This window comes from Canis aureus, chromosome 10 (assembly GCF_053574225.1).
Source record: "Canis aureus isolate CA01 chromosome 10, VMU_Caureus_v.1.0, whole genome shotgun sequence".
NCBI classification, from domain to species: domain Eukaryota; kingdom Metazoa; phylum Chordata; class Mammalia; order Carnivora; family Canidae; genus Canis; species Canis aureus.
This window is the reverse complement of record NC_135620.1, coordinates 26,243,314-26,271,011: the sequence shown is the minus strand read 5'-3', so window position 1 is coordinate 26,271,011 and position 27,698 is coordinate 26,243,314. Positions and strand designations below refer to the sequence as shown.

Here is a 27,698-nt window from a genome sequence, read left to right as displayed (position 1 = left end):
CTCCTACTAATGTATTCTACTTTTATTTGTTTTGCCTTTCCATGTTGTCTCTCTCCTGTTTTTTCTTTCCTTGGAATATTTTTTTTCCTAATTTAAATTTTTTTGTGTATCCATCACTTTTAAAACTAGAAACTCTATTTCTGTTTTATTAGCAATGAATCCAGAAATTTTGGCATACATACTTTACTTTTTGGAGCCTACCCTTGTTCAGTACCTTTGTCCTCCTCCCAGACAATATAAGGACAAACTTTAGGACACTTTGGCTCTAACTTACCTGCTACTGGTGGTGTATGTTTGAGTTTTACATTCTTGTAACTTCTAAGCTATATTACCATTGTTTTATACAGTTCACGTTGTCTAGCGTTCCCCACATACTCGCCTCTCTTTCTACCTACCATCTCTTGTGACGTCATAAGTCCTGTCTGGAGGTCACTTTCTATCTAAAGTATGTTCTTGGGAAATTGCTGTAATGAGGGTCTGTGTGTGGCAAAGTTTCTCAGGTTTTTGTCTGTCTCACAATATATTTGTTTTCCTCTTATTCTAAGAATAACCTCAGCAAGAAAGCAATTATCAAAGACAAAGAAAATACCGGGTCACAACAATGTTTCCATAGCCTTGTTAACAACACACAGAAATAAAAGAGTAAAATCCTACATGTCCCATAGAAGGGGAGTGGATTGTTACAAGGATACATCCATCTGATATATTATACTGTTACAAATAACATATTTAAAGATATCAAGACAGCACAGGATCATGCTCATACAGTCCTAAGTAAAAAAAAAAAAAAAAAAAACAACATACGAAACTGTATGTACAGGATGGTACATACACAAGGACACCCTCAAAAGAGACTGAGGAAAACATATACAGACAGTTTAAATTATTTGTTTCTCAGTTGTTGCGGTGTGGACCTATTCTGATTTTCATTTTTATGCTTTTTTTCGGTATTTTATAAACTTTCTGCAAAAGCAAGCCCAACATTTATAATTAGAAATCAGTTATTTATTTTTTAAAATTACACATAATCAAAATGATTTTCAAGAAGATTGGATAATTTACACTCACTTTCCACCCCAGCAGTGTGTGAGTAGCAGCTATATTTTTAATGTTTGCCAATTTTATAAGTATACCCTAGTATTTGTTATTTCTATTTCCATTTTTTAAATTAGTATTGAAGTCAAATACTGTGTGTGTGTGTGTGTGTGTGTTTACTGACTATTGGTATGTCTTCTTTCTCTGAAACATTTGCTCATACCCTTTGTCAATTTTTCAATTACATTCCTAATGATTTCCCTCTTGATTTGAAAACACTCTTTATATATTAAGAACATTGAGCCTGCCTAACCTAAAAATACCAAAAAAACATGTTTTTAGTAACTTAGGTTGTTTTTAATGTTTCATTTTAAAAATAATTCACAGACACATTTTGAAAAAAAAAGGGAGAGAGGCATAATTGCAGATAAAGGTAAAACATACATTGAATAAATATTCTAATATACATTTAGATAACTAGGAGAGAGTTTCTTTAGAATTTATAACTGACAGGAGTGTGGGGGTGACTTGTCTCCTCTGCTGCCCCTCTGGATGTACAGATCCCTACATTCTATCTGGATATTTAGTAGGCCATCCTCACACCTTTCTACCAGTGTGACTCCTCATGATCCCTGTAAGGTGTGCCAGGGGGAGTAAAGTGAAGGCAGCAGCAAGCTACCACTATAGGCAAGATAAAGCTTTAAATGGGGCTTATGGTAGGGATTAGCCCACTGGTTTTTCCACTTTCCATTGATTGACCCAAGGTTTGGACCTGTGTTTCTCTCTTTCTCTCTTCACCTAGACGATCATCACTGTCAGGGAGGAGTGCTGCAAGGTAACTGCCTTTTCTGGGGCAGAGTTCTTCACCCTGGCATGGTGAATGTTTTGGGTCAGGTCACTCGTTCCAAGGGCTATCCTGGCTGCTGGAGGTAGTGAGTAGCATTCCTGCTGGGAGTTCTGTTGCTCCTGTGACAGCCTAAAGTGTCTCCATGCTATAACATCTGTGCCCTGACAGGGGGCAAGGGGAAGGAGCAATATTGGCCTCCCTTGCAAATTCCTGTTGTAGATGAAGATGACACAAGGCAGGGGAAGTAGGGCTTCCCTTTGGGGCTTTTGAGGCCTTAAAATTAAGTTATAATTTACAGACCTTTCAGGCTCACCTTGTTTTGTTGGAAATTTGATGGGATTGTGTCTGGCTCTCCACAGGTCTCTCTTCTTCCTTCTTCCTATTTATTTATTCATGAGAGAGGCAGAGACATAGGCAGAGGGAGAAGCAGGCTCCCTGCAGGGAGCCCAGTGCAAGACTTGATCCCAGGACCCTGGGATCATGCCCTGAACCGAAGGCAGATGCTCAACCACTGAGCCACCCAGACATCCCACGGGTTTCTCTTCTACAGTGTGGGGCTATGGCAAGTCTTTCAAAGAACATGAACCTTTCATTTTTGTTCCGTTTTATTAATAGTTTGTTGTTTCTTTGATTGCTTTGATATGTGCAGAGTCCTCCTTTATTCATCTTCTCATAATTTGTACTGTTAATTGTTTTTACCTTAAGCCTTTAATCCATGTGAGATTTCCATTGATGTATATTGTCAGGTGAGGCTTTAACTTTTTGCTGTTTCTTTTCTTTGTAAACCAAATGTAATGATGCCATTGATGAATGACTTCATTATGATGTTCCCTAAGGTATTCAGTAAATTATTTTTCAGGGTTATATATTGTTTGTTGATTCCATTTAAAGATTCCTGCAATATTATCACATATTTTAAAAAATTATTAAAGTGAAGGGCACCTGAGTGGCTCAGTTGGTTAAGTGTCCCAGTGGCTCAGTGGTTAAATCGGTATAAGCTTCTGCCTTCAGCTCAGGTCATGATTTCAGGGTCCAGGGATTGAGCCCCACTTCAGGCTCCCTGCTCAGCCAGGAGTCTGCTTCTCCCCCTCTGTCTGGCCCCTCCACCTGCTCATGCATACAAAAACACTCTCTCAAATAAATAAATAAAATCTTTAAAATATATATATATAGGGGAGAACCAGGAAGCACCTTCATTGTTACACTGGTAGACACTAGTTGGTGGCAGACTGACCTGTCACATCACTCCATACCCTTATAATCTGGGTTCTGCCTTTTGGTATGAATCTGTTCTCCACAAATTTTTAAGTCTGCTTGTTTTGGAAATACCATTTGAATTTGAACTTACATATGCATTTGATGATTCAGCTCCTCACTTCTGAAGTATCCTAAGTAAGCAAGCCAGAGAGTGAGTATTCTCGGGGGGGGGGGGGGGGGGGGGCAACAACCTGTTCACCACCCACCAGGTGTTCATACTTGAGGCACTGCATGCCCAACATTTAGTCTTCACGATAGAGTGTGAGGTGGGTCTCCACACGAGCGCCCTCTCAGAGCTCACAAGGAAAACACAACAGATAGTGAGTGCAACTCATGTCTTTTAAGGTCCCAGGATGAACCCACGAGTGTCTGTCAGGGGTCTGGTTTTGCAATACATAGTGGCCTTGCTCCAGAGGGGCCCCTACCTCACAGTCCCATAACCCCATCTTCCTTGGCTTTCCTCCCTTTTACAGCAGCAACATTGGCCTTAACTCGAGCCATTTCAGTAAGAATGCCCTTCAAACTCCAAGTCTCAGATCCAGGACGTGGATGCTTTGTCTTCACCTTCCCTCCATACCCCTCACATCTGACTAGAATCCTTTCACTGCCATATGTTGTCAGGTTCAGTGTCATGTCCTCTAGGTCCAGACCTAGTGACATTAAGAAACAGTGCCATACATGTCTCTATTTCCCTTCATGCCTCCGGAGGTGCACAGACATGGTCCAGAATACGTCTGTCCCAGGGGAACATGAGACCCTGTTCCTCTACAGTTGATGACCTTCACATGTGTACAAACACGGAGACAGGCCTGTTGACCCTCCCTGTGGAGATTGGGCCAGGGAACTACAGCGTCAGAGCAGGACCTCATCAAGCCCTGACTGACTGTTCTTTCCAGTAGGGATTCTGACTCCTTCAGCCTTCGTCTTGGGAGAAGAGACTCTTGTGGCAAAAGTGCCCTGAATGGGAATGGGAATGTTGCCAACACTAGCATCTGGATCCTTCCCCAGCTCTTTAAAAGACAGGCCGATTTCATTTCCCAAGACTAATGTGATAACCACGGCACACACTCTCCTCCACAGCTACTTAAGCCCTCTCTTGGTGAGAGTAGAAAAATGAGTCTTTCAGAATTCACTTTTGCCTGAAGAGACTTTTTAAATTTGTCCTGGCCTCATTTCATAGGATCATAATCATGCATCCTGGAGAAGTCCCCTCCAAACACATTTGGCTTTTGGCCCTTTGCCCTGACAGGCTTTCCTGGCAAGACCATTGCTATATACAGAATAACACCCGTCAGAGAAATGGGTGGTTTCTGTTGAAGTTTGTGGGGGTTTCACATGGTTACACAGAATTTAAAAAGGAAATGGAACTAAATGCAGAGGCTGTATTGTGACCCTTTTGGGAATCTGTTCCTGTTGGAACTTTTATATCCCTTGATGTAGAACATTGGATTGAGTTTTAGATATGTACATATTCTATTATGCATGATAAGCTCAGGCATATTGACACAGAAAGTCCCTTTTTCAGATAGAGCTCAGGGACCAAAGAGGGTCTCACCCCTCTCCCTCTGTCTTGGACACTTATAATCTGGACACTGCAGGCTTAAGTAGCTCATAAATTATGTTCGAGGCCGTATTTCCAGTAACACCCCAAACCTCAATGCCCTCAGAGAGCCACCATTAGACTAGCAATATGTGTAAACTTGAATGTTTTGAGGCAACACCACCACTAGGAACCACATAGCCAAGTAAAACTGGGTCCAATAGGAACCCACATAACCCAAGCCATCAGCACTGCCCTGCTCCATGCTGTTTAGCATATCAGCCACCACTGTCTTGGCCGCCTGCTGACCTCCTCTGAGAAGTATCCAGGCTTGCTGTTAGGGTGCCAAACAAGTTCTCAAAAAAAAAAAGTATACCGTTCAATGATAATACTTGTTGGCAGCAGCAGCCCTGAAGGCACCAAATGGTGTTTCGTGTGTCACCAAGGATTCTGACCTGAGATGATGTCCACAGATCCAGGTGGCCCCTGTGTAAAAGGAGGAAGAATATTTATTCTGCCTTTACTTCAACTCTGAAAATATTTGTAAGAGATGCTGAGAGGAAAAACTTCATTAGTGTCACGGATGTTAGAAAAGTGAGTTCCTAGGAGAGAGAGGTTGGCATTTTGACTATGCATGGATGTAAGCAAACACTTCCCAAGGTGGGCTCCACAGAGCTGCAAGACATCATGTCCTACACACACATGCATGTGTTCTGTGGTCATAAAAATTTGGGATCCTTCAGCTTAAGCCAATTTAAATGAACTCTCATTAATGTGAGATTCTGCAGTTCAAGTCACCAAAGAAAGAATGTTTGCCAAATGAATTTCACCATGAAACTGTTTTCTGGAAATACTATGTACTCTGGATTCAAGGAAATGCTCTGGTCTCTGGCAACTTTTTCTGAGCCTCGTTGGACACTCTCTCTCTTTCTCTCTCTCTCTCAAAAAAGATTTTATGTATTTATTTGAGAGAGCGTGAGAGTGTGCAAGAGGAGGCATGAGCTGGGGGGAGGGCCAGAGGAAGAGGGAGAAGCAGGCTCCCCTCTGAACAGGGAGCCTGATGCGGGGCTCCATCCCAGGACCCCAGGATCATGACCTGAGCCGAAGGCAGACGCTCAACCAACTGAGCCACCCAGGCATCCTGACTCTCTTTTTTGTCTTGGTCTCACCTATGTACACATTCTTAGGCCTAAAACACAACTTTTTAAAAATCATATCCTAATGGATGTTCATTATAGACCTTAGGAAACAGCTACAGGTAGAAGAAAAGCAGGAACAAAGTTCCTCTCCTCCACATACCAGACCCACTGTTTACCTTTTATCACATAATTCCACTTCTCTGCCTCGTCTCTACTTCTGTTTCTCTCTCCACATGTCTGCACTCCCCATGTCGTGTAAGATCAAACCATAGACACTTTCATATTCTCTTTTTATTTAACCTTTTATAAGCATTTTTATGTCCTGTGTCAGACTTGTCATGGCATCTCAGACTGCCAATCCATTTGTGAACCATAATTTAATCCCTGTTATTGGACACTGGCTTCCAGGTTTGCTTTCTGTTACTCTGGTTGGTTGGTTGTTTCTTTGCTATCTTTTTTTAGTATTAGAAGTACTGTAGTTGTTTGTAATGGTACAACTATATTTTTGCAGCCTTCCATCCTCACTTGACCTATGTCTTACGTAATATCAACTATAGGGTCATTATTTCAGTGTGTGTTCCTCATCATGAGACAGCACCTTCATTAGAACCAGCTCTTGGACCACCAATACCATGTCTCTAATTATTAGATGGACTGTCACAGGGCCTCCTGGCTAAGAATGGGGCCCACCCAGAGTCAGACAGCCTGGGTGTAAACCCTGAGCCCTAGTTTGCTGATTTCGATTGGTTGACGTAACTTCTCCAAGCTCAGTCTCCATAGCCATAAAATGGGAATAATAATAGTGCCTGCCTCTAAGAGTGGTAAGGATTTACAAGTTTCTCACTTGAAACCATGTATGTGTGTGCATGCCTCTCTGGCTGAGAGGAATTTAGGGAGAGAAAGGGGAAGTACTGGGTCCCAGAGACCACCAGCATGACTTCTGCAATGCCCAAATTGCTCCTTCCTTGGCTCTTCATCATTTTCTGGCAATGAGGGGCTCTTTTCACATAGTAATAATGTGGGACCCAGCAAGACAGACATGGCTCTGGCTTTGACCTCAATGTGACTCCCAGCTCTAGACCTTCTTCCAGTTCACAGGCTGGACAGTGGATATTAATGAAAGTCTCTGCCTCCCAACCTCATAGGTCTAATGATTCAGTGAGATCCTCCTTGTATGCATAGCACCTGTCGAATAATAAGCACTCAGTGGCAGCTAGAAAAAAAGCTACCGAACCTCTCTATGCTTTATTTTCCACATCAGTAACAGAAATAATAATGACTCTGACAAGTTATCCCCAGAATTAAATGAAAACAATGAAGGCAAAGTGGTTGTTAGCACTAGCAGGTATTTAATATACGGCAGCTCTTGGGACAAATTATTACTCCTGCTGTTACTGTGGATGAGTGGGACCTGCCCTTAGGGGCGACAGCTGGCCGTTGGAGCACTGAAGGTCAGTGGCCCATGGAGGCAGTACTTGCAGACACACAAACCACCTCTCCTTCCGTGTATGAACTGGGAACCCTTGAGTCCAGTACTCTAACCCAGTCACCCCAGCCGTCCTCAGGCCCACCATGCTGGCTTGTAAGGTTTCCCTTAGTGGCAGGAGACTCGTGATCACCTCCCTGGTGCGATGTCTTGCTGGAGACGTCTTGGAAGGGTTGAAACAGCAGCCCTAGTGGAGAATGGGACAGATGTGTCACTAATGGCAGGGGTGCTTCAATGGTTGTGGTGCTCTGAGCCTGAGGTCAACCTAGAATTCTCTCTCTAGGCCCAAGAAGAAAAACATATGCTGGGAAATTGTGTGAAGCTGAAGAGTCTCAGTGGAATTGAGTTGGAAATGTGCAGCCTCATCACACCAGTAATACAATCTCAAGGCACGTTGTGGGCTATAATTCTTGAAAGTCCTTAGAGACGCCTTAACACCGCTTAAAATGAAACCTGTTCACATTGGGCTTGTGGCTCCTCGCCCCCGCCCCCCATGCTGCACATTGTAAACCATTATTTTCCATTCGTATCTGAGTTCTACTGTTCTTACAAACCAATAACTCTGTATTCTTTTCAGAATGACTCTATTGCACTAGAGTTTCTTTGGAAGGTATTTTTGTTTTCTTCAAAGCTCTGAAGTGTGAAGTCTCCATAATTTGCTAAATGCATCGTGTTTACATATGCATAAGCCAGTTACCTCCAAATCACCATCTCCTGCCTGCACTAGTGGCTGGGTGCTTAAAGAAAATGAAGCTTAATTTTCTGTAAGCAGCGTTCCATGGTTTCCAAATAAGCTCACGGAGACACAGATAAACGAAATTACTTAGTGGCAACTATCCAGACAGGAGTGAGAAGCCAGTGGTGAAACCAGCCAGGTGTGTGGGATCGTTTTAGCATCCCCCAGTCACAGTATATAGAGAAATAGAAAAATTAGATGTCAGGGACCCTCGGCTGCTGCAGTCTGAGGTGTTAGTACGTAAGTTAGTGCCAATCTATAAGCCCATGGACCTCATTGCAGCCACAGACCCTTGAACTCAGAGCTGCCAGGCTTCCCCGTAATTCCTTTGCTTGGGCAAGGGCATCGGAGTGAAATCTGTAGTGGAAGAATCAGGTCATTATTCCCATAAGCAAGCCAGTGTGGGTGGAATGAAGAGCATGGCTTGGGTCATTTGGTAAAAGGTTCGAATGCCAGTCATAGGATTTGTGCGTGTGTTGAGGGGAGTGGAGGTGAGAATGGGTGAAGTCTCTCGTGTGTAGGCCTTGGAGTTCTCAACTGTAAAGTAGAGAATACGGTCACCTTCCCAGGCATCCTAAGGCCTCACGGAGACAGTGTGTGTCTCTGTACACAGTCGCCATAATTGAGTTAGGCGTACACTTGGGGCTCCCTGCCTCTTTCCCCCACAAAGTCCCATCTTCTTTTGGCTGGAAGTTATTTGTCCTGGTGGCAGTTATGAGTCTCCCCTGCACCCATCCTCAGTGGCACACAACCAGCCACTTTTTTATTTGACCTGTTCATCATGTGTATGATGTTTTTATGGTGTGGGGGGACAGTATTTTCACATAGTTCCAAGTATTCATATTATTTTCTTGGTGCCTCAGCAAACCTGCATCAGTGCCTTTTTGTAACAAGACACCCTGCCTAGGAAATGGGGATAATTACACTTGGGACTGTTGCAGCATCCTTGCTCTATATTGGCTCTCAGGGTCCAGAAGAGACAAAACTGGTTGTGGTGTAGCACAGAGAAGCAGAACTGGTGGTTTGAGGCCCTGGGGACACTCCAAGAGGGGGCCGTCAGATCCTCCTGGAGGGTAAGTGGGAAGATGCCACAGATGACCACACACTTGAACTGAACCTTGGTTCTCCAGGAAAAAGAGTGTTTTGGGGAGAGAAAGCACCTTGGGTTAAAATTCTACCTACTCAGTGGAGGGAAAACGTTCTTCTTTTACAAATAAGGAGAGAGGAGACTGAGCACTAGCCAGGGCCTGTATCTTAATCATCTCTATGTCCCCCTGAGTGTCTGACGCAGGGAGGGCTGGAATTAGACTTAGGCCTGTCCAAGGTCACAGGGCAAAATGGAGAATAGCACACAGATTGTATTGATTTAAAAAATCCCAAGCTTATGGATTATTTTTGCCCTTTGGGTTAAAAAGCAAAATGTTAGCAATTGGCATTAGAACTGACTGGGCAGGGGGCGGGGGGCGGCACAAACTGCCCTGAGTTACACGGCTCACAGGACTCCTGTGCTCACAGTTCTGCGGCTTCTTCCTGCCTCAGGGCTCCCACCCCGTGCTGCATCTGTTCCTTCCTTTGCTCATTTGTTCTTCTGGTCAGCAAACCTCACCTGGACACGTGTGGTTTTGGACCTTGAGCTCAGCACCAAGGAGACGCAGGATTTAGTAGGGGGTAGGCAGACTTTAATTTTTCAAAGAGCTCTATAGTCACATCCCAATGCAAGAAATTCAGGAATTGTCCCGTTCCTATCTACTATCTCCCCAGCTCCCACTCCCCATAAAACAGAGGCCATTCTTACTAGTTTATTGTACATCCTTAAAGGGGTTCTTGACACATCTTGAAGTAAACTCAAGTTCAGGTTCTTATTTTTCCCCATTTAACACAGATAGTAGCATATGATACACTTTGCTTTTTAAACTTAAGGTATCTCAGAAACCCAGGATATCATACACATAACTGTTAAAGAATTTTCCATTGGGTGGATATACTATAATTGATTTAACCATAGACATCTCAATTATTTCCAGGCTTTTGCTATTTCAAATAATGCCATAATGCATAGCTGTATATATGTTACCTCCAATGTGCATATATACATTCTTGTAGATTACAGTCCCAAAGTGGGATTTTGAAGTCAAAACCTATCTAGCAACTAGGGTGCCTGAGTGGCTCAGTAGGTTAAGCATTCGACTGTTGGTTTTGGCTCAGGTCGTGATCTCAGGGTTGTGAGATGTAGCCTTGAGTCTGGCTCCATGCTCAGCATGGGGTCTGCTTGTCCCTTTCCCTCTGCTCATCCCCTTACTCATTACTCATGTGTACTCACTCTCTCAAATAAATAAGAACTTAAAAAAAAACATATCTAGGAACCTTTCTGAATTACTTTACCATTGTTACATGTCTCTTGTTATCTGCATGGAGTTGGGTTTTTCTCTGCGACCCAGTCTGAAAATAAAATCTTACCCTTTTAAGAGGCAGATTTAACCCATTTAGATTTTTTGATGTAAAAAATTATGTTTGGTTCAATCAGCTCAGTTATTTCTGGTTATGTCTTCCTTTATTATTTTTTTCCACTGTGTGTTCTATCTTCTGTCTTGTTACAGGGAGATGACATGTGTATCCTTCTTCTGAAATCAGGGATGTTATCACCTAAATGGTGATACTAATAGGATCCTTCCTTTCTCCTTCCTTCCCCTGTTTTCACTTCACCCCTGTCACTTGATAATAGTTAACATATTTTTCCTCTTAGGGTTTTCCTTTGTTCTATAAAACATATTTACTCTTTTGTTACTTGATTTGTCATTTTTTGGTGCTTTTATCTGATCCCCAAATGAGGCAATCAGCACACTTGCCCTACAATGCAACTTCCCTTCCCCTCCTTTTTTTTCCTTATCTGTCACTCTAATCTCTACCCGTGTTCATTCATAAATAAATGCATTTTCCAAGTCCTCTCCATAGTGGACTACAGTGAGTCCTCCAGTAGCTCCTTTGGAGGGCTCATGGGAACCATCCTCTCCATGTTACTGTATGCTTAAAAGTGGTTTTCTGTAGCATTTATTCTTAGTAGGCGGTTCATGTGGATATAAAAGTTATGGCTCAACATTTCCTTGACTTCCTTCTAGATGCTGTTCTACTAGAGTCTGACTTTGAATTTTGCTGTTTTGAAATCTGAGGACAGCCTTATTGTTTTTTCTCTCATATGGTCCTTGGATATCTTTTCCGCTGCTGTGTCAGTATTTATTTTTAAAATCCGATAACTTCATTAGAATTGATCTTAGCACTGGCCATTCGAGGTTGATTTTTCCCTGGCTGGTGCTGTGCCTTTTCAATATGTAGGTTCTTTTTTTTTGAGAGAGAGAGTGAGAGAGAGAGAGCACATGAGCAGACTCCCCACTTAGTGGGGAGCCCAATGTGGAGCTTGATCCTAGAACCCTGAGATCATGGCCTGATCAAAGGCAGACGCTTAATTGACTGTGCCACCCAGGTGCCCCAAATTATATTTTAAATATATGCCCTGCTCCATTGTTTCCTCTTGTCTCTTTAGAGGCTTCAATTATGTACATGTAGGAATTCCTTTGCCTCTCCTCTGCCACTGTCATTTACTTTGTAATCCTTTGTAATTCCTTCCATCTTTCCTTGTCATATTACAAGGCATCCTTATACTTTCTGGCATCCTTCTCTTTTACTGAGTTTTCTAGTGTCTGCACTCCTTTGTGCTTTTTTCATTGTGCCTTCATTTTTCTGGCACTTGCTTTTCCTTCTTACTCTTTTCCTGGTATCTAAGTGCTCACATGCCATTTCCACTAGTGTGTCTTCATCTCTGAGTTCTTGTATGTTGTTTTATCTTCTTTCTTCATGAAGGTGATTGTTTCACTTTAATTCATGGTGTTATACTTGGGCCACATTTTCACCTTTTCCATTTTTTCTGCCGAGTATTCTATGCTACCTTTTACTGCTCTTTTTCATAGTTTCTTCATATATAATATAAATGAACATGCCAGCATTCTTTAAAAAATATATTGGAATAAGTTAGACTTGATTGGCCTGCCTATTTCAAAGGGAGCCCAGTAGATGGAAGGGAGGAACCCATCTGGCTTTGTAGACTTCATAATTTAAAAGCTTCTGCTTCACTGTCACCTGTGAAACAGGACTTCCTGATAAAATGGCTGCTCTATATTTTCTGCCTTTCCTGTTTCTGTGAAACAGCTCTGCTCACCCTTTCTCCAGTTCTCATGCTATAATCACAGCTGAACTTTGGAGTGAGCCTCTTGCCTACAGGAAGAACAATTTTGTGGGCATTTTCTGAGACCTGCTGCCCTAAACCACTTCATTTTTTTTCTGCCTTTTTTTTGTTTTGTTTTGTTTTGTTTTTACTTTTGGTTTTTCTTCCCGTGCAGCTTCTGCTTGATTTGTACCCTATCCTTTCCTTTAGATTCCTTCATCCTTACTTAACAGAAAATACTGGTCTGTGACTTCAGGAGGAGCCCTTTGCCTGTCAGAAACATATTTTTTATTTTTTTTTTATTGGCCCTGGACATTTTGCCTCTCTCTGGCTGGCTTCTGCTATATTGTTGAAAGCTAGGGATTCTTTATCTCTCTTGTAGTGTTACTAAAAATGGAATTTATGATTTTGTTCTGTTTATATTGTTGATTATATGATATTTGGAGAGGAAGAGGCAAATTGCTAGCTATGTCATGCTGCTGCGTTAGATACTAGGTCTCCAAACAGGCAATTTTGATCAAAGATAGTAGTGTTTCTAGCTATAGAAATCACAGTTGCTACTATTTCATCTTTGTGCCAGGCACCAAGGTCCTCTCAGAGCCCATAGGAAGTCACATGGAGCTGGGTCGCTCTACTCATTTATGCCCTCAGGCTGCCATTGTGGAGATAAATTTAGAGTTACACGATCTGAAAGGTGAGAAGAACAATGAGTCCAACACTGAACCTGGCAGGATTTGGAATAGCTTAAGATACCCTTGATGGGGTCAGGAGGCAGTTCTTCCTCAGATTCTGCTCTATCTGTCTGGGTCATCTGGCAGTTTGTCCACCAGAAGCATGAAAGCGAAGATACCAGGCCATGTTTGCTCCAGGTATTCTCGAGGCCATTCCATTCTGACCTCAATCCCAAATGGGAGTTCTCAATGCCAGCCCCAATCTCCACTCTCTTACCCAAGACTCTGGCAGCCCTGGAGGCACTGCTGGGCCTTTGTCACAAGAAGGGTGTGGTGCCGGTTTCCATCCCATCAGTCCATATAGCCACATCATCATCCTTCTGGTCTAAGAGAGGAAGCAGTGGTGAGAGGGGATAAACTGAAGCTCGTGTTTCTCTGTATTTGGCCCAAATCTACTCCTGGTCCACCACCTAACTGTGAATGAAAGTATGCTGGCAACCTCCTCTCACCCCCAAACTAAAGAGGCAATCACAGGTTCCATACACATCCTAGACCATCAGGATCAGATCTCCAGTTCCAAGCTTAGCATTCACGATTCTCTACCAGTCTTTTGTGGCTTCTTGACCCATTAAATAACAGTATAAGTTTATTCCATATTTAAGGGTAGAAAACTTACAATGCTTGTATTGATACTTTAGGTGTTGAAAAACATAGAAACTTAAGTTCCATTTAATAATGCCCCAATTTGGATGTTGAATTTGAGCGGGTTAAACTGGGAACAAATCACCAAGTAGGAATGGAGATGCATCTTACTTGTATCTTAAAAATAGGTTTTCTGGGGGCACCTGAGTGGCTCAATCAGTTAAGCATCTGACTCTTGATTTCAGGTCAGGTCCTGATCTCAGTATCATGAGATTAAGCCTCATGTCAGGGTCCACATTGGGCGTGGAGCCTGCTTAAGATTTCTCCCTCTCCCTCTGCCCCTCCCAACTCACTCTCTCTCTCTCCCTTACGTATTAATCCTGGTACTTTCAGAGCTACCTGGTTAGAAGAAGGTCCTTAAAATGTATATAAGAATTAATATAATCTCTAGTATATTGGAATATCTTTAAACAGAGCGTTATAGGGCAGCCCAGGTGGCTCAGCGGTTTAGCACCACCTTTGACCCAGGGCCTGATCCTGCATCGAGCCTGCTTCTCCCTCTGCCTGTGTCTCTGCCTCTCTCTCTCTCTCTCTCTCTCTCATGAATAAATAAAAATAAAAATCTAAAAAAAAACCATAGCATTTTACATTTATATACACACACATTTAAAAGTGTTTGGTTTTTATATATGTTTATGATTTAGAATTAGATCTAATCATACTAAAGGTGTGTTTAATCTGAGCAAAGCTAATCTTAAGTATAAATCAGTTTCAAAAATCAAATAGTCACTTCGTTTCAAACTGGCTTCCTCATTATTTTGAGGACTATCTGGACTATCTATCTTCTCCTTTTCTAAGTCCTGCCTGCACTTGACTTCGGCTCAAGTTCTGCCTCCTCTTGGAAGCCTTCCCAGACTGTCACCAGCCACTTAAGCTAATAGATGAACAAAATGCAAAGTGACTGTCAGCTGCCTCTTTTCAGTGGATGGGATTGCCCACTCAGGGACTGGCCATCACCAACCCAACCCCTTTCCCAGGGCTATGCCCACTCCTGCTACATGAAGAAGTTTGGATTAAGCCTGTATCCCTCAGGTTGTCCTAAAGAACTTACCATTGCTGATTTTAGGTAAGAAAAGCAGTTGTCATTTCTCTAATTGTGTCTTTATTAGTCAAAGGCCATGAGGCCCTGCAGTAAAACTGCAGTTTATGGTGCTGTTTTCTACAGTGCTGCTAATCTTTTCTAGATTCCCATGCAGGGAAATGCCTACCCAGTGCCTGGGAAACAGGCAAGGCTAAAGCCCAAGTTGGCATTTCTGACCAATAGTGTGCACATCCACTTTTTTTATTTTTTTTATTTATTTTTTTTTAATTTTTAATTTTTTTTTTTTATAATAGTCACACAGAGAGAGAGAGAGATAGAGAGGCAGAGACACAGGCAGAGGGAGAAGCAGGCTCCATGTACTGGGAGCCCGACATGGGATTCGATCCCGGGTCTCCAGGATCGCGCCCTGGGCCAAAGGCAGGCGCTAAACCGCTGCGCCGCCCAGGGATCCCCCACTTTTTTTATTTTTTACCCTGGAGTATGGGGGAAAAAAAAGCTGTGGATTTGATCTGAAGCTTTAAAAGCTTTTTTTCATTTAGCTAACCTCCCTGGTCTAGATTATTCAGTGGGAAAAATAAGTGTTACTCTGCTAATGCACATTTACAAATGTTGTGTAAGTTCTAAATGTATTTCTTTTTCCAGATGAAGAATTATCATTTGAATCAAGGGAAACATTAAAGTCTCCTCCAATCAGGTTACTAAGAATAGTTGTAATGGGGTTAATGGGGAAATTTATCCATCTTTGCTTGTAGGTTCTACCATTAATTAGTTTAACTCATTTTCCTCCAAGTTTCATGTCAGTATTTTAAGCTTTTGCAAAGATAGCTTTTTAAGAAGGACTTTATCAGCAAGCTCCTTAATAATGGGGCCCTCATTCCTTTGCTCAGGCCTGTTTTTGCATTAAATAGTACATTCTCCCAGGCTGGGAGAACATGCATATATAGTGATGTTTTAGAGTTAAAAAGTCAAAACTGGATTTACATATAACAACGCAATTTAATTTAGCAGGTATGACCTGGCTCAGATCTCTGTTAGAAGATCTCCAATTAGAAATGGCAATTCAGGGGTGCCTGGGTGACTCAGCGGTTGAGCATCTACCTTTGGCTTGGGGTGTGATCCTGAGGTGGAGGGATTGATTCCCCGCACCGGGTTCCCTGCAGGGAGCCTGCGTCTCCCTCTGCCTGTATCTCTGCCTCTGTGCCTCTCATGAGTAAATAAATAAAATGTTAAAAAAAAAAAAAAAAAAGAAAGAAAGAAAGATGGGATCCCTGGGTGGCTCAGCGGTTTAGCGCCTGCCTTTGGCCCAGGACGTGATCCTGGAGTCCTGGAGTCCCAGGATCCAGTCCCGCATCGGGCTCCCTGCATGGAGCCTGCTTCTCCCTCTGCCTGTGTCTCTGCCTCTCTCTCTCCCTGTATCTCTCATGAATAAATAAATAAAATATTAAAAAAAGAAAGAAATAGGGATTCACCTTATATAACCTTTAGAAATCCCCTTGGGAAGCCTCATTCATGCTTCTTGTCAGTAAACCTGCTTAGGCTGAGAGTTCATTATCTGTTACCTCCCAGAGGTGAGCACTACCTGCTGTGCAAGCTCCTCTGAAGGGAAGGTGGCCATTCTTGCCTGTTGGTTTCTGAAAGCCTAATCCTTGCCCCAAATCCTCACCACAACCTGGTCAGGCTGATACTCTCAGTATCCCCATTGTACCTATGGGTGGGAGGGAGAGGCTTCGAGAAGAACAGGGATTTAGGTAGAGAACAACAGCTCACACACTGGGAGCGGAGATTCAAACCCAGGGCTGTGAGACCCGCGAGCCAGGCTCTGAGCCGCGGGGCCTGCTGTGTGCGGGGAGGGCGCGCGGTCCTGCACTCGGCGCGTGAGATCTTCCTGTGTGGAGGTGGCCCTGGGCCTGCCGGGGGCCTGGGTGGAGGTCCCGCTGAGGCCCCTGGTGTTGTGGCGGGAGAGCCGATCAAGTGCACTGTGAATTCAGAGACCGGAGTTCGAATCTCTGTCTTGCCATGGGCCATTCGCAGGACCGGTGATGTCACCTAACCTCTGGAAAAAACGGAGGAGAATCGTATCTTACTGGCTAGCTAAGGTGGTCACTGATGTGAAGATGCTCCGCGTGTGACCTTCATGTCCCTACTCCTCCTCTGGTGGGTTCTGGTGCTGCCGGGTGTCCACACACATCAGCAGTAGGTGAGCCCACACAGCTCCCTGGGGCGGGGGTCCCAGTGCGGCCCTCCCACAGGCCCTGGGCTGCCTGCGCTTCACCTGCCCGCACCTGAGGGAGCTGGAGGCTGGAATAGTCACTTGTCTGGTCGCAGCTGGGAGGGCCGAGCAGACCTAGCCCAGCCCCAGCTTTGTCCAGAGCCTCGCCTCGCTCTGTGGCCGCCTGGGACCCCGTGAAACCAGGGCCTGCTGGCTGCCTTCGAAGCTCCTCCGAGCAGAAGCAGCCCTCCTCCCTGAGAGGCCCGGTCTGCTGGAGCAGGTGTCCCTGCGGGCCGTGGCCCTGCTCGCCTTCCGCTCCCTCAAGCCCCGGGGAGTGAGCACCGTCCTCGGGGTTCCTGCGCATGCCCCGATCCGGCTACCTGCCGGGTGCTCAGTCTACACCGGCTCGAGGGCCCCAGGCCCAAGGGGTGGGGGTGGGGGGGTAGGGGCAGGAGCCTGCAGGTACCCGAGGGCGACGTGGATCCCGGGCGCGGTGCAGGGAGGCAGCCTCGAGATGCTCCAACCCGGCCCTGCTCGGCCGTGCACCTCTGCCTGAAGGAGGCGCTAACTGCGTGCACCCGGACGTGCCTTGGCCCTATGTTGCTGTGATTAAGTAATTGCGCCCAACGGCACCCAGGAGGGCCGGGGAAGACCACCTCCAAGGTCTCCATTTCTGAGGCCTGCCTGCCTGCTCCAGGGAATGCTGGTCTGGCCCAACTGCTTAATTATCTTCAGAGGCACTGAAGTTTAAATTAAATTCTAGCCATTTTCATACTAACCTCTTCTGGAGCCTTGAGCTAAGCATTCGGTGAGGCCTGGTGGCAGAAGGCATTGGGGCCACATGACGGATGAGGTGTTTTCTTCTTTAGCTGAAGAACTTCATGAGTTACAAGAGTCCACCAATAACTGGCGCCCTGGCCGAGTTTCCAGGTAGCCTGCGGCACTTGTGTGTCAGGTCTGCCATTTTCACACGTCCCCAGTTGAGTGTTCAAATGGGGCTTTAGTTAGAATTTTAACATACACACATACACACACACACACGCTCACTCACTAGCTGTTACTCTGTTAGACATTAACACTGTAGCTGGGAATACAGAGTCTCTGTCTCCACCTCTACTTTCTATCATTTCCAAGTTTTTTTTTTTTTTTTTTTTTTTAATCTTTCTGGTTGTCTCCTTGCCTCTGGTTTTCTGTCTTTTCCTCCGAGGGGCCTTTTTAGAGTATCCTTCATCCCCCAGAGTCATCAATAAGCTGACACCAGCTTGAAATACCAATTCCCCCCTTTGGAAGCACTGTAGAAGCTTGGATTTCCTGGCTCCTGGCTCCTCCCTTCCAGAAACCATTACTTATCTGAAACTTCCTCACCAGCTCTTTGCCAGCCCTGGGCCTTGTCTGAGGGACACAGGGAAGATGGCACAACGGTGGCCAGGGGCAGGTGGAACACATTAACCGATACTCACTTGAGAAGCAGCCCTCTCTGTGTCCCTCAGGACCTATGGCCTGGGCTCACTGCCCCACAAGCAAATATTAACAGATGAGAACACCCTTCCCTCCTCCCTTAGCACCTCACTAGGGCTGCAACAACCCTGTGACCACTTTTCTGCCCTATAGTATTGGCACCGGTGCCTCTTTCTCATCCATCAGTTGGGTCACTCATGATGTATTCCTACCTTTTGTTTTTAAGATTTTATTATTCATGAGAGACACACAGAAAGAGGCAGAGACATAGGCAGAGGGAGAAGCAGGCTCCCTGCGGGGAGCCCCATGCAGGGCTCAATACCAGGACCCGGGGGATCACACCCTGGGCTGAAGGCATGCGCTCAACCACTGAGCCACCCAGGTGCCCCTCTCCTGTTTTACTTGCTCACCGTCTGCATTCAAATCCAGTCTAGCTCAAAGTCCCTTAAAGCTCTAGGCCTTGGGTGGACCTGGGAGAGGGAGGGTGCTCAGGGGGCAAAAGTGATCACGTTTCCTTCCCTGTGCCGTATACCTTCCATGGAGGCATATGTGCCTTATTTACACTTGCTTATTGCATTTTGTTCATATTTTCCAAACAGACAGGAAAGTCCACTGGGAGAGCACCAAATTACCTGGGCCCTTCTCTGCCTGAGTGCCAGGCTTTCCTGGGGGAGAAAGCTGTCTTTTTGTCCATTTTGGAGTAATGTGCAGTGGCACTATGCTTTTCTCTAATGAAGCCCCAGCGGCTGCACATGTGATCCAGGCCTCAGGGAGCATAACAGGAAGGCAGCAGGCTGCTCGTGCCTTCCACAGGACTGCTGTTCTCACGCCAAAGCTAATGAAGGCAGAGCCTGGCTTCATCCCTCTAACACTCATCCAGCTGCCTCACCTGCTTCATTGGCAAAGCTTCCTTCACATGCCAGGGCCTGATGTTTTGATATTTTTCCAACCCAGAAACTAGACCAAGTCTATTCACTGCCTCAGTTAATACTGGCTTCCCTTGAGCCCAGTCAATGCAAGGAGCCAGTCCAGCACCCAGGAGAAGCCCAGTAAGAACACAGTCTGGATCCAAATCCTGTCGCTGTCACTTGATAACTGTGTGACTTTGGGAACTTGCAACCACTGTGCTCGTTCGTGCATTCCTGTTTTCTTTTAATATATATATTTTGGAAAACTATGTGTCCATCCTGGGTAAGTGCTGAGAATACAGGCACGGGGAAAGTCAGACCAAACCCGCCCATCAGGGAGCTTTTCTCTTTGGGAGAAGGCAGCCATATGCTGCAAGTCGAATCTTGTGACCCACCTACCAAATAAGTAAAGGAGAGATACTATTTTCTGTAGCACAAGCATCTCCTCAGGCTTAAGCATAAGGATAAAATGGTAACATGTTATGCAGACAGTTGGGATATGGGAAGAGGAACGTAGATTTGTTAAGTCTCTGCTATATACCAGTAGCTGTGAGCTATGTTTTACTGATATTATCCCATTCCATGCAATAATGCTGTGAGCTGAGCTTTATTATGCCATGTTGCAGGTGGATAAATTGAAGTCTACAAAAGGCAACAAGAGGGTTATATTATGCTCAGTTAGTAAGTATGTGTCGAGAGCATTCCTCATGCCAGGAACTGGCTGCCTAAGATGCTGGGTCCCATGAGCTGAGCCAGGCTTGGGGTGTTTTGTGCTGCTACTATGTAGAGGGGAAGAGGGACAGTGAAGAAGTCACAGGTGTGATGAATCCCATCCCAAGGAGCAAGACACTGGAAGTCCATAAATGGGCAACTCTTCTCTCCTGAGGGTTAGGGAAGCCCTCTGAGAGATCTGATGGAGAAATTGGCATTAGCACACAAGGAGAGGAGAGTGTTTAGGGTTGGAGCAGCATCTGGAAAGGACAGTGAGGTTGGAGCATGGAGCCCAGAGAGGAGAGGAGGGAGATCAGAGGAGGACAGGGCACTGCCATCAATGCACAGGCCACACTATAGATTTGGACTTGCCTGTGGAGTGATGAGGAGCCTCTGAAGTAGCTGAGCAGGAAAGTGACTTGATCACTTTAGAAAGACTGCTTTGGCTGCTGGATGGAGAAGGAGAACATAGGGTAAAAGACCGGAAACCACTTAGGATCCTGACCCAGCCTTCCTGGTGGGAGGTAAGGGCAGGGATGAGGACTGGAATGAAGGCAGTAGAGCCTGGCAAGAGGCAGAGCACTTTCTATAGGGATCCACGACACTTCCCAGATGTGTGCCCTGAAGATACGAGTGCATGGTAGGGCCATTTCCCCACCAGAGGAGGAGGCAGGGATGCTGCCTACACTCCAGGCAGGCTGGAGTGGACTGAGGTCCTGTAAAAAATGATGAGGTCTAACCTGTGGCCACAAGAAGGCAAGTGTGCAATCCCTGAGGAACAGAATGCTGGCAGAGACACTCGGGAGAATAGGGGCAGTTTAAAGTGAGCCAAAGCCTGGGTGGAAGGCAGGACGGAAAAGAAAGGCAGGTAGGGAACAAAGAGGACAGGCTGGCCTCCTTTACTCCTAAGGTAACCCAGCAGCAAAGGGGATCCAGTCCTAGCCTGCATGAGTGAATCAAATCCTCTCCCAGGGCAGCACCATCTCTTCCTCTGAGGATTCACATGCAAGGGCCTGATGCCTGTAGCCTGAGTGCTGGCTTCTGTCACTGGAAGGAGAGCTCAGATCCCCCTCTTGAGAAATCCCAAGGATTGGTCTACCTCAGGGCACCAAGTGAAAATGGCAGTTGGCTGTGGTTTTGTAAAGGTTTTCTTCTCCCCAAAAGTTGTTTTTCCCCAGGAAGGAATGGAGCGTGTGGGATTCATTTCCTTTGAATCCCCCCATTTCTGAAAACATCAATCCTCAGTTCATACCTTTATCCAAGGCTATGACAGGAACCTTAAAAGGCAGGCATCCCCCTCCCCTGCCCATTGCTAGTGTGTCTTTTGTGGCTGGAATACCCAGTCTTAACAAATAGTGCTCTGCAGGCTATCATCTTTATTTCTTTCCCTGGGATGTATCTAGCTCCAGGCCAACTGTGCCTGACTTTGTCCCCAAAAGGACCATTGAGTGGAGGACACAGCAAGTGAATAGGACCCACTAATTGAGTGCCTCCTATCTCTGTTCCAGCTTTCTGATCTCTCTCCACCCAAGCCAATGGCGTCTTGCTTGTGCACCTTTCCCTGAGTGACAGATTCACTCTTTTAAGATTCCAGTGCCTGATTCCATCAGCCATCCAGAGCCTGTGTACTTTGGAAAGCCTGTGGGAAATTCAGCAGTCTTCTAAAGATATAGATTACCTGCACATCTGTCAGGGTTTAGTTAAACATGACTGACTAATTTATCCTGCAGTGTGAGACGGGGATTCATTTCCTTTGCAAGTTGACTTGGCAATTTTCTCTGCTCAGAGAACATTTAGAATAGATGGTGTGCATGGCAATTGAGAAGAAATAGATGCTATTAATTTTCGATTTTCAAATGTGAGATTGACTCTAGAGCCCACACCCCACTCCCATCAGGAAAACAGACCACATCCTCTCCCGACATGAGCTGTTTGGCATCTGAAAAGTCATAAAAGTGAGTGCTCTATCCTGAGCTTTGGAGTTGGGGCTGCCAATCAGTGTGTCACCATGGACCTGCTCTTGAGGCAAACCCTTGAGTCACAGTCCCCTTCTGGCTATGTGCATGGCTTAGCATGAGATGCTGGTTCCTGGCTTGAGCAGCTGTGGGATCTTCCTCCACCCAACTGTAAGCACCAAAGGAGGATGGGAGTGCCTGAGTGGTGCAGTTGGTTGAGCAGTTGAGTGTCTGCCTTTTGGTTTCGGCTCAGGTCTTGATCTCAGGGTTATGAGATCTTAATCTCTCTCCCTCTCCCCCGTGCTCATGCTCTCTCTTTCTCTCTCTAAAATAAACTCCCAAAATTAAAACACCAAAGGGAAGGAGTATCAGGAGGTATCAGATACATCATATCATGATGAAACTCAAAAAGTAGGAAATCCCAAAGGGATAGCTGACTTCATCCGATGTTAGTTGGCATTGAGGAAACACTATACTTGTGCTATCCCACATGGTATCCCCAGCCATATGTGACTGTGGAGCACTTGGAATGCAGTGGATGTGACCGGAAAACTAGATTTTAACTTTTTTATTTATTTAAATTATTGTTAATGCAAATAGGCACGTCTGGCTCATGGCAGCTATACTGGATAGTGCAGGCATCCATTTTCTCCAGCCTCTTATGTGGCCAACGCCAGTTTGGTTGAGGTTTGTTTGTCTTACTGGCTTTCTGAATAATGTGATGTGTGCTTGGGGCTTATCTATAAACCTCCCATTAAATCATAGCTGGCCCGTGCTGAACAACTGATATGTACCATGTGCTATGTAAGCCCTCTACATACTTGGTCCACTTCATGGCCACGTAATGATACCCTAGGTTTACAGAGGAGGACACTGAGGTCCTGAGAAGTAGTGACTTCTTAGGGTCAGACAGTGAGGAAGTAGTAAAGCTAGGATTCATTACAGGGGCACTGTGAGCACAGAGCTGTTATACTTTGCTGCCTGGAAACGACAGGTCTTAGTCCCATTACCTGGCTGGTGTTTTAGGATACAGTCGTGTCCTGGTTGTTAAAAGCAAGGCTAAGCATCTTGAGGTCCTTAATAACATGAATATGAATAATGCATACCCTCCATGCCTTACAGAGTATAGATCTGGATCCTGGCTGGAATGAGGAGAGCAGTTAGGGGAGCACTAAGATTCTACAGACTCAGCCTGGGCTTGCTGACCACACTTCTCCCCCCCCAATCCCCTAGTCAAATGGAGAGTCAGGAAGAACTTTCCACTTGAGGTCTGGGAAGTTTGGCTGTATTCTCCATCAAGCCCCAAACTCCAGGCTAAGGAAAGATGGGCTTTCTCGAAAGCAGACATGGGTTGTAAAAGTGAGGGAGAAGATCCGTAGGATACTGTTCTCTTCTTTGGGAGGCAGATGGAGGCTGACGACCTCAATTCAGTGAGAGCCTGCATTGATTGAAGGCTGGACTGGAGTTTTGGCAAGACTGTCTACTCATTCCTCTTTGCCCCCATGCCTTTCAGTAGACAGCCTGATGCTGGGGATCTGTCTAGACTGGCAGTCCAGCCTTTATTTACATCCCATCAGCTCCATGAGATATTCAGAACTTGGTTCAGTGCTATAATGGTGTTTTGCTTGGCTTCTGTGCTGCCTGGCTCCTGTAGCTTTAGAATTTGCAAAAAGACAGTTGTGGGGTTCATGTCTTTGTCCCTTTTTTTTGTATATTTTTTTTTATTGGAGTTCAATTTGCCAACATATAGCATAACATCCAGTGCTCATTCTGTCAAGTGCCCCCCTCAATGCCCCTGTCTTTGTCCCTTCTTATTGGAATTTTGGCTGCTTGGGTCTCCAATTTCTGCCCCTCCAGATGCTTAAGGCGGGTTTTTCCACCCCTTGGCAATAGGCCACTGCCTGGACCCTTCATCAGAATTTTCTATACCCGGCATTTGGGTAATATCTGGAAGAGAGGGTGGATCAGCTCCCTTACCCACATCATTGTTCCTCCTTTGGGGATTTTCCCCTCAAGCCCTACTTCAGCACCCTAGAGACCGTCACAGAGCTTGCACCCTCCTACCCATCCATCCATCTAGGTTTTCTTCCTGTTTTCAAACAGAGTATTCCTTGGCTCCAGTTCCTATGATGAACCCCAAAGAGGAGCCTCATAGTTAGAGATGGGCTGTGTGCAAATAGAAAGGACTCTTGCATGAAGGTGGCATCCAAATGTCTGTAGGGGAAAGTCAAGTCAGTCTACCAGAAGACCAGCAAAATAGACCACATGCACAAATCCCAACCTTGGGATAAGATAAAATTTATAATCTGTTGTTACTGGGATCTTTCAGAGTTCTAGGCAGCCTAGGATGTTCGCTATTCCTGAGTGTTAATCTCTTGGCATGAGCATAGTGGAAAATGTGATCTCCGGCAAACTGCTACAGCAAGTTCTATCGAGTTAGCGTGAGGGATCTGTGACAGTCTTTGGAGGTTGGTGCACAACTGTGAGACCATTAGCATTGATTTTAACAGCTCAGAGGCAGTCCAGATTCAGTTCTGAACAATGTGGTTTACCCCAGGAGTCTCGGTTTTCTTTGGAGCTCCTTACCTGTAATGGCAGCATCTTTGGGCTGTTTTCGTGGGGGGAGGAGGGGGCTGCTAAGGGGTTGCATTATGGTTGGAGAGGGAAGTTTGTTTTGAGCTTTGAGCGTGGCTTTGTGGATGGCATTGCATGTTGAGGCCAGAGAGTTAATGAGAGGAAAGTCCATGGGAAAAGTCCATGGGAAAGTCACTGTCTCTTCCATTTGTTCTTCTGCAGCCTGCACAGATAAGGAGTTGAGGAACCTCGCTTCCCGGCTGAAAGACTGGTTTGGAGCCCTTCACGAGGATGCCAACAGAGTCATCAAGCCCACCAGCTCTGACGGAGCCCAAGGCAGTAAGACCACCTCACTGTCATGAATTTAGTTCATTTTATGTACCGTGTTTCCTTAGTTACTGGACCCTGTGGATTTAGCAATAGCACTTTCGGGTAATCAAAGAAAGTACATTAAATGTACACACTGACTTAACATATTTTCTTGAATCCAAAGCATTTCCCCTTCTTCCATATAACAACTTACATTTTTTAAAGTCTGGCCGCAAAACTATCCTATGCTTAGTATAGAGATTTTGGAAAATACATTAAGGGTATATAAAAATACAAAAACTATTTAAACTATTTAACAACTGTAAGCATGTTGTGGTATATACTTCCAATTTTTTTTCCTTTCCATACAGGAAAAAAAAATCATCTGTGTCTTTGTATATACATACAACACACACTTCACAGGCTGTTTTATGACCTTATATCACCTCACAGCATACCTGGACCTTCTATTTTGTTGAGCATTATTATACTTTGTAACAGCTTACATAGAATCCCAAGTTACAGGCATAATTTATTTAATCAGACCTCTGTTTTGGAGTGTTGAAGTCATTCCTGATGTTCAACTTTTATAAGCAACACTGTATATCTTTGATAATTTATCCCCTCCTCCTTGAGTGCATTGTCAGAGCATATATTTGGAGACTCTTCATAAGTTAAAGAGAAACTCAGAGTGGGTCAGCATCTTTGTACCTTGTTGGAGTCTCTCAGTGCCTTGAACTCAAAGACCATTGAGGGTAAGCTTCTCCACAATGTGTTCCATTGGCTCAGACTGTCATACTCAACAACACAGCTGTTCAGTGACCTAGAGTTTTGCAACTGTTGGGATCTAGAGCTTAACCACTTTGGCCAGCATGCAAATGATCGCCTTAATTTTGAGTTATTCTTTGCAGCTTGTAGCTATATTTGCTGGTGGAGAAATTGATCTAGGGGACTAATTCTTTCACTAGTTTGGGTCTTGCTCCTCAGGATCTAAGTATCCAAAGAGTGGTTTCAGGTGGTTGAGTCTGTGGAAAAGAAGATAGTTTCTTCTTCTTCCATTCCTGCCAGAGGCTTCCTTGGGAGTTTGTGAACAATTAATACACAGATGGTCTAGAGGAAGTTTTCCCTGGAATCGTCTAGGAGCAGCCAGGCCCTCAGGCTTTCTGAACAACCTTTCAAGGAAGAGCAGATTGATGTGCAGAGAGCTGCTCCTTGCAGCCTCAAGTCCCAGGAGACTCCTTTGCAGACAGCTGGGGAACTAGCAAAAGACCTGCCCTTGGCCAGAAGCAAATTGAGTCCCCAAAGAGGCTTTTAGGTTTGATGTCCTGAAGCAATTGCAGTGAAGGGAATATAAAGGAACAAGGCTTGGTTAGCCCACAAGGCCATAGGAGGGAGAGATGCTTTTATCAGTTTAGGAGTTATGAAGAAGAAACCACAGATCCTTACAAGTCCCACATGATTGGGGCCAACGAGAAGGGCTATTTTCTTCCCTCTACCTCTAGATAACAGATGCAGATGCTTTTTCTCTAGAACCTTCCAAATGGGCATTGGGGGATGGGGCTTGACCTTTAGACTGACTACTGCCCAACAAACTTGGCACTTCTCTTTGGTGGTTAGTGAGCAGTAAGCTTCTCTTTGCCATGTATTAAAATGTTAATATCCTATAAAATTGATGCATATTACCTAATATATTCTATATAAAACTGTGGAGCCATTTCGTGTCAGAGTAAATCATCTTGCTTTCCTTAGCAGCCCTAAGGACATCCTCATCATAGAGATTGTTCAATCACGACCTTCAAAGAACAGGCCACATTTTGTCCCCGAGTTTTCCTTGAGAAGGGGGAAGTTTTCTAGGCCATGTTCTAAAGTATCAATGGGAATAAAGTTAAAAATTGATTTTAATTTTTAATAAAAATTGATTTTTATGTTAGAAGGGCCAAACTCTGCAGTAGTTGGAGAACTTCTCTTAACAAATGCTTTCACTGAGCACTTCCTATGTGCTTGCACTGGCGGAGGCTACTTCTGGCAGTCTCTGCCCTCGAGGAGCTTAGCATCTAATGAAATGATGAACTGACAGTAAAAGGAAGCAGAGGGTTCTAGGAGAGCTCAGAGGTGGTGGTGCTGCACTAACTTTACTGGTTTCTGGACAGTATAGGCCCTTTTTTTAAAAAAAGGCGGGGGAGGGGCTTTTAAAAGGGTTTATGCACTTTGCTATATGTCCTACATCCTTCAAGCATGGACTGGTAATGCACGTAGGTACCCCTCACCACCCGCCCCAGCTAAGCAGAGAGTGGGCAGTCAACTGCATTAGGACCTTAGCCATGGCCGCTGTATCACCTGCCTTGCGCTGCCCATCCTCAAGCATGGCCCCCACGCCAGCTGGATGTTCTCAGGGTAGGAGGATCATGTGAGGTAGAGGCAACTCTGGGAGAAGAGGGATTGAGAATGTAGATTCAGGGCAGGGCCACCTTCCTTGGAAGCCCAGCTCACAGGTCAAGCCCAAACCCTGAACAAATAACTTAAGCCTTGAGTTGTTTTTTTTTTTTTTCTTCCCATCTGTAAGGTAGAGGGGATACAGCATTTTCAAGGACTCATAGAAGTTTTCAGTGAGATAATTAAAAATAAGGCACTTAGAGGCATACCTTAAATAACACAGAAGTGAACTTTTATCAAAATTTTTCTGGGAAAATAAAACCACTTCTACAAATCCAACTTATGGAACAACTCAAAATTGCATAGTGCTTCTGATTCTGAAAGAAAGACCAATTTTAGATTTGGGGCAGGCCCTCTCTGGGGGTTGTCTACAGTAGACTCAATATCCTGAGTGTTAAGCAAAGTGTTATTATTCTAGTGCATACGGTTCCCATTGTGGAAACAAATAATTCTTTAAGAAAACTACCCCT

General features: G+C 44.9%; 1 protein-coding gene across 2 annotated transcripts in view; it reads left to right on the top strand.

The window, feature by feature from the left end:
* Positions 1–27,698, top strand: part of SPOCK1 (SPARC (osteonectin), cwcv and kazal like domains proteoglycan 1) — a 496,806-nt gene that overhangs the window by 451,945 nt on the left and 17,163 nt on the right. For both annotated transcript variants that reach the window (XM_077911772.1, XM_077911773.1), the window contains one exon: positions 24,709–24,825. In XM_077911772.1, coding sequence (XP_077767898.1) covers positions 24,709–24,825 — 117 coding nt within the window. The remainder of the gene's footprint in view (positions 1–24,708; positions 24,826–27,698) is intronic.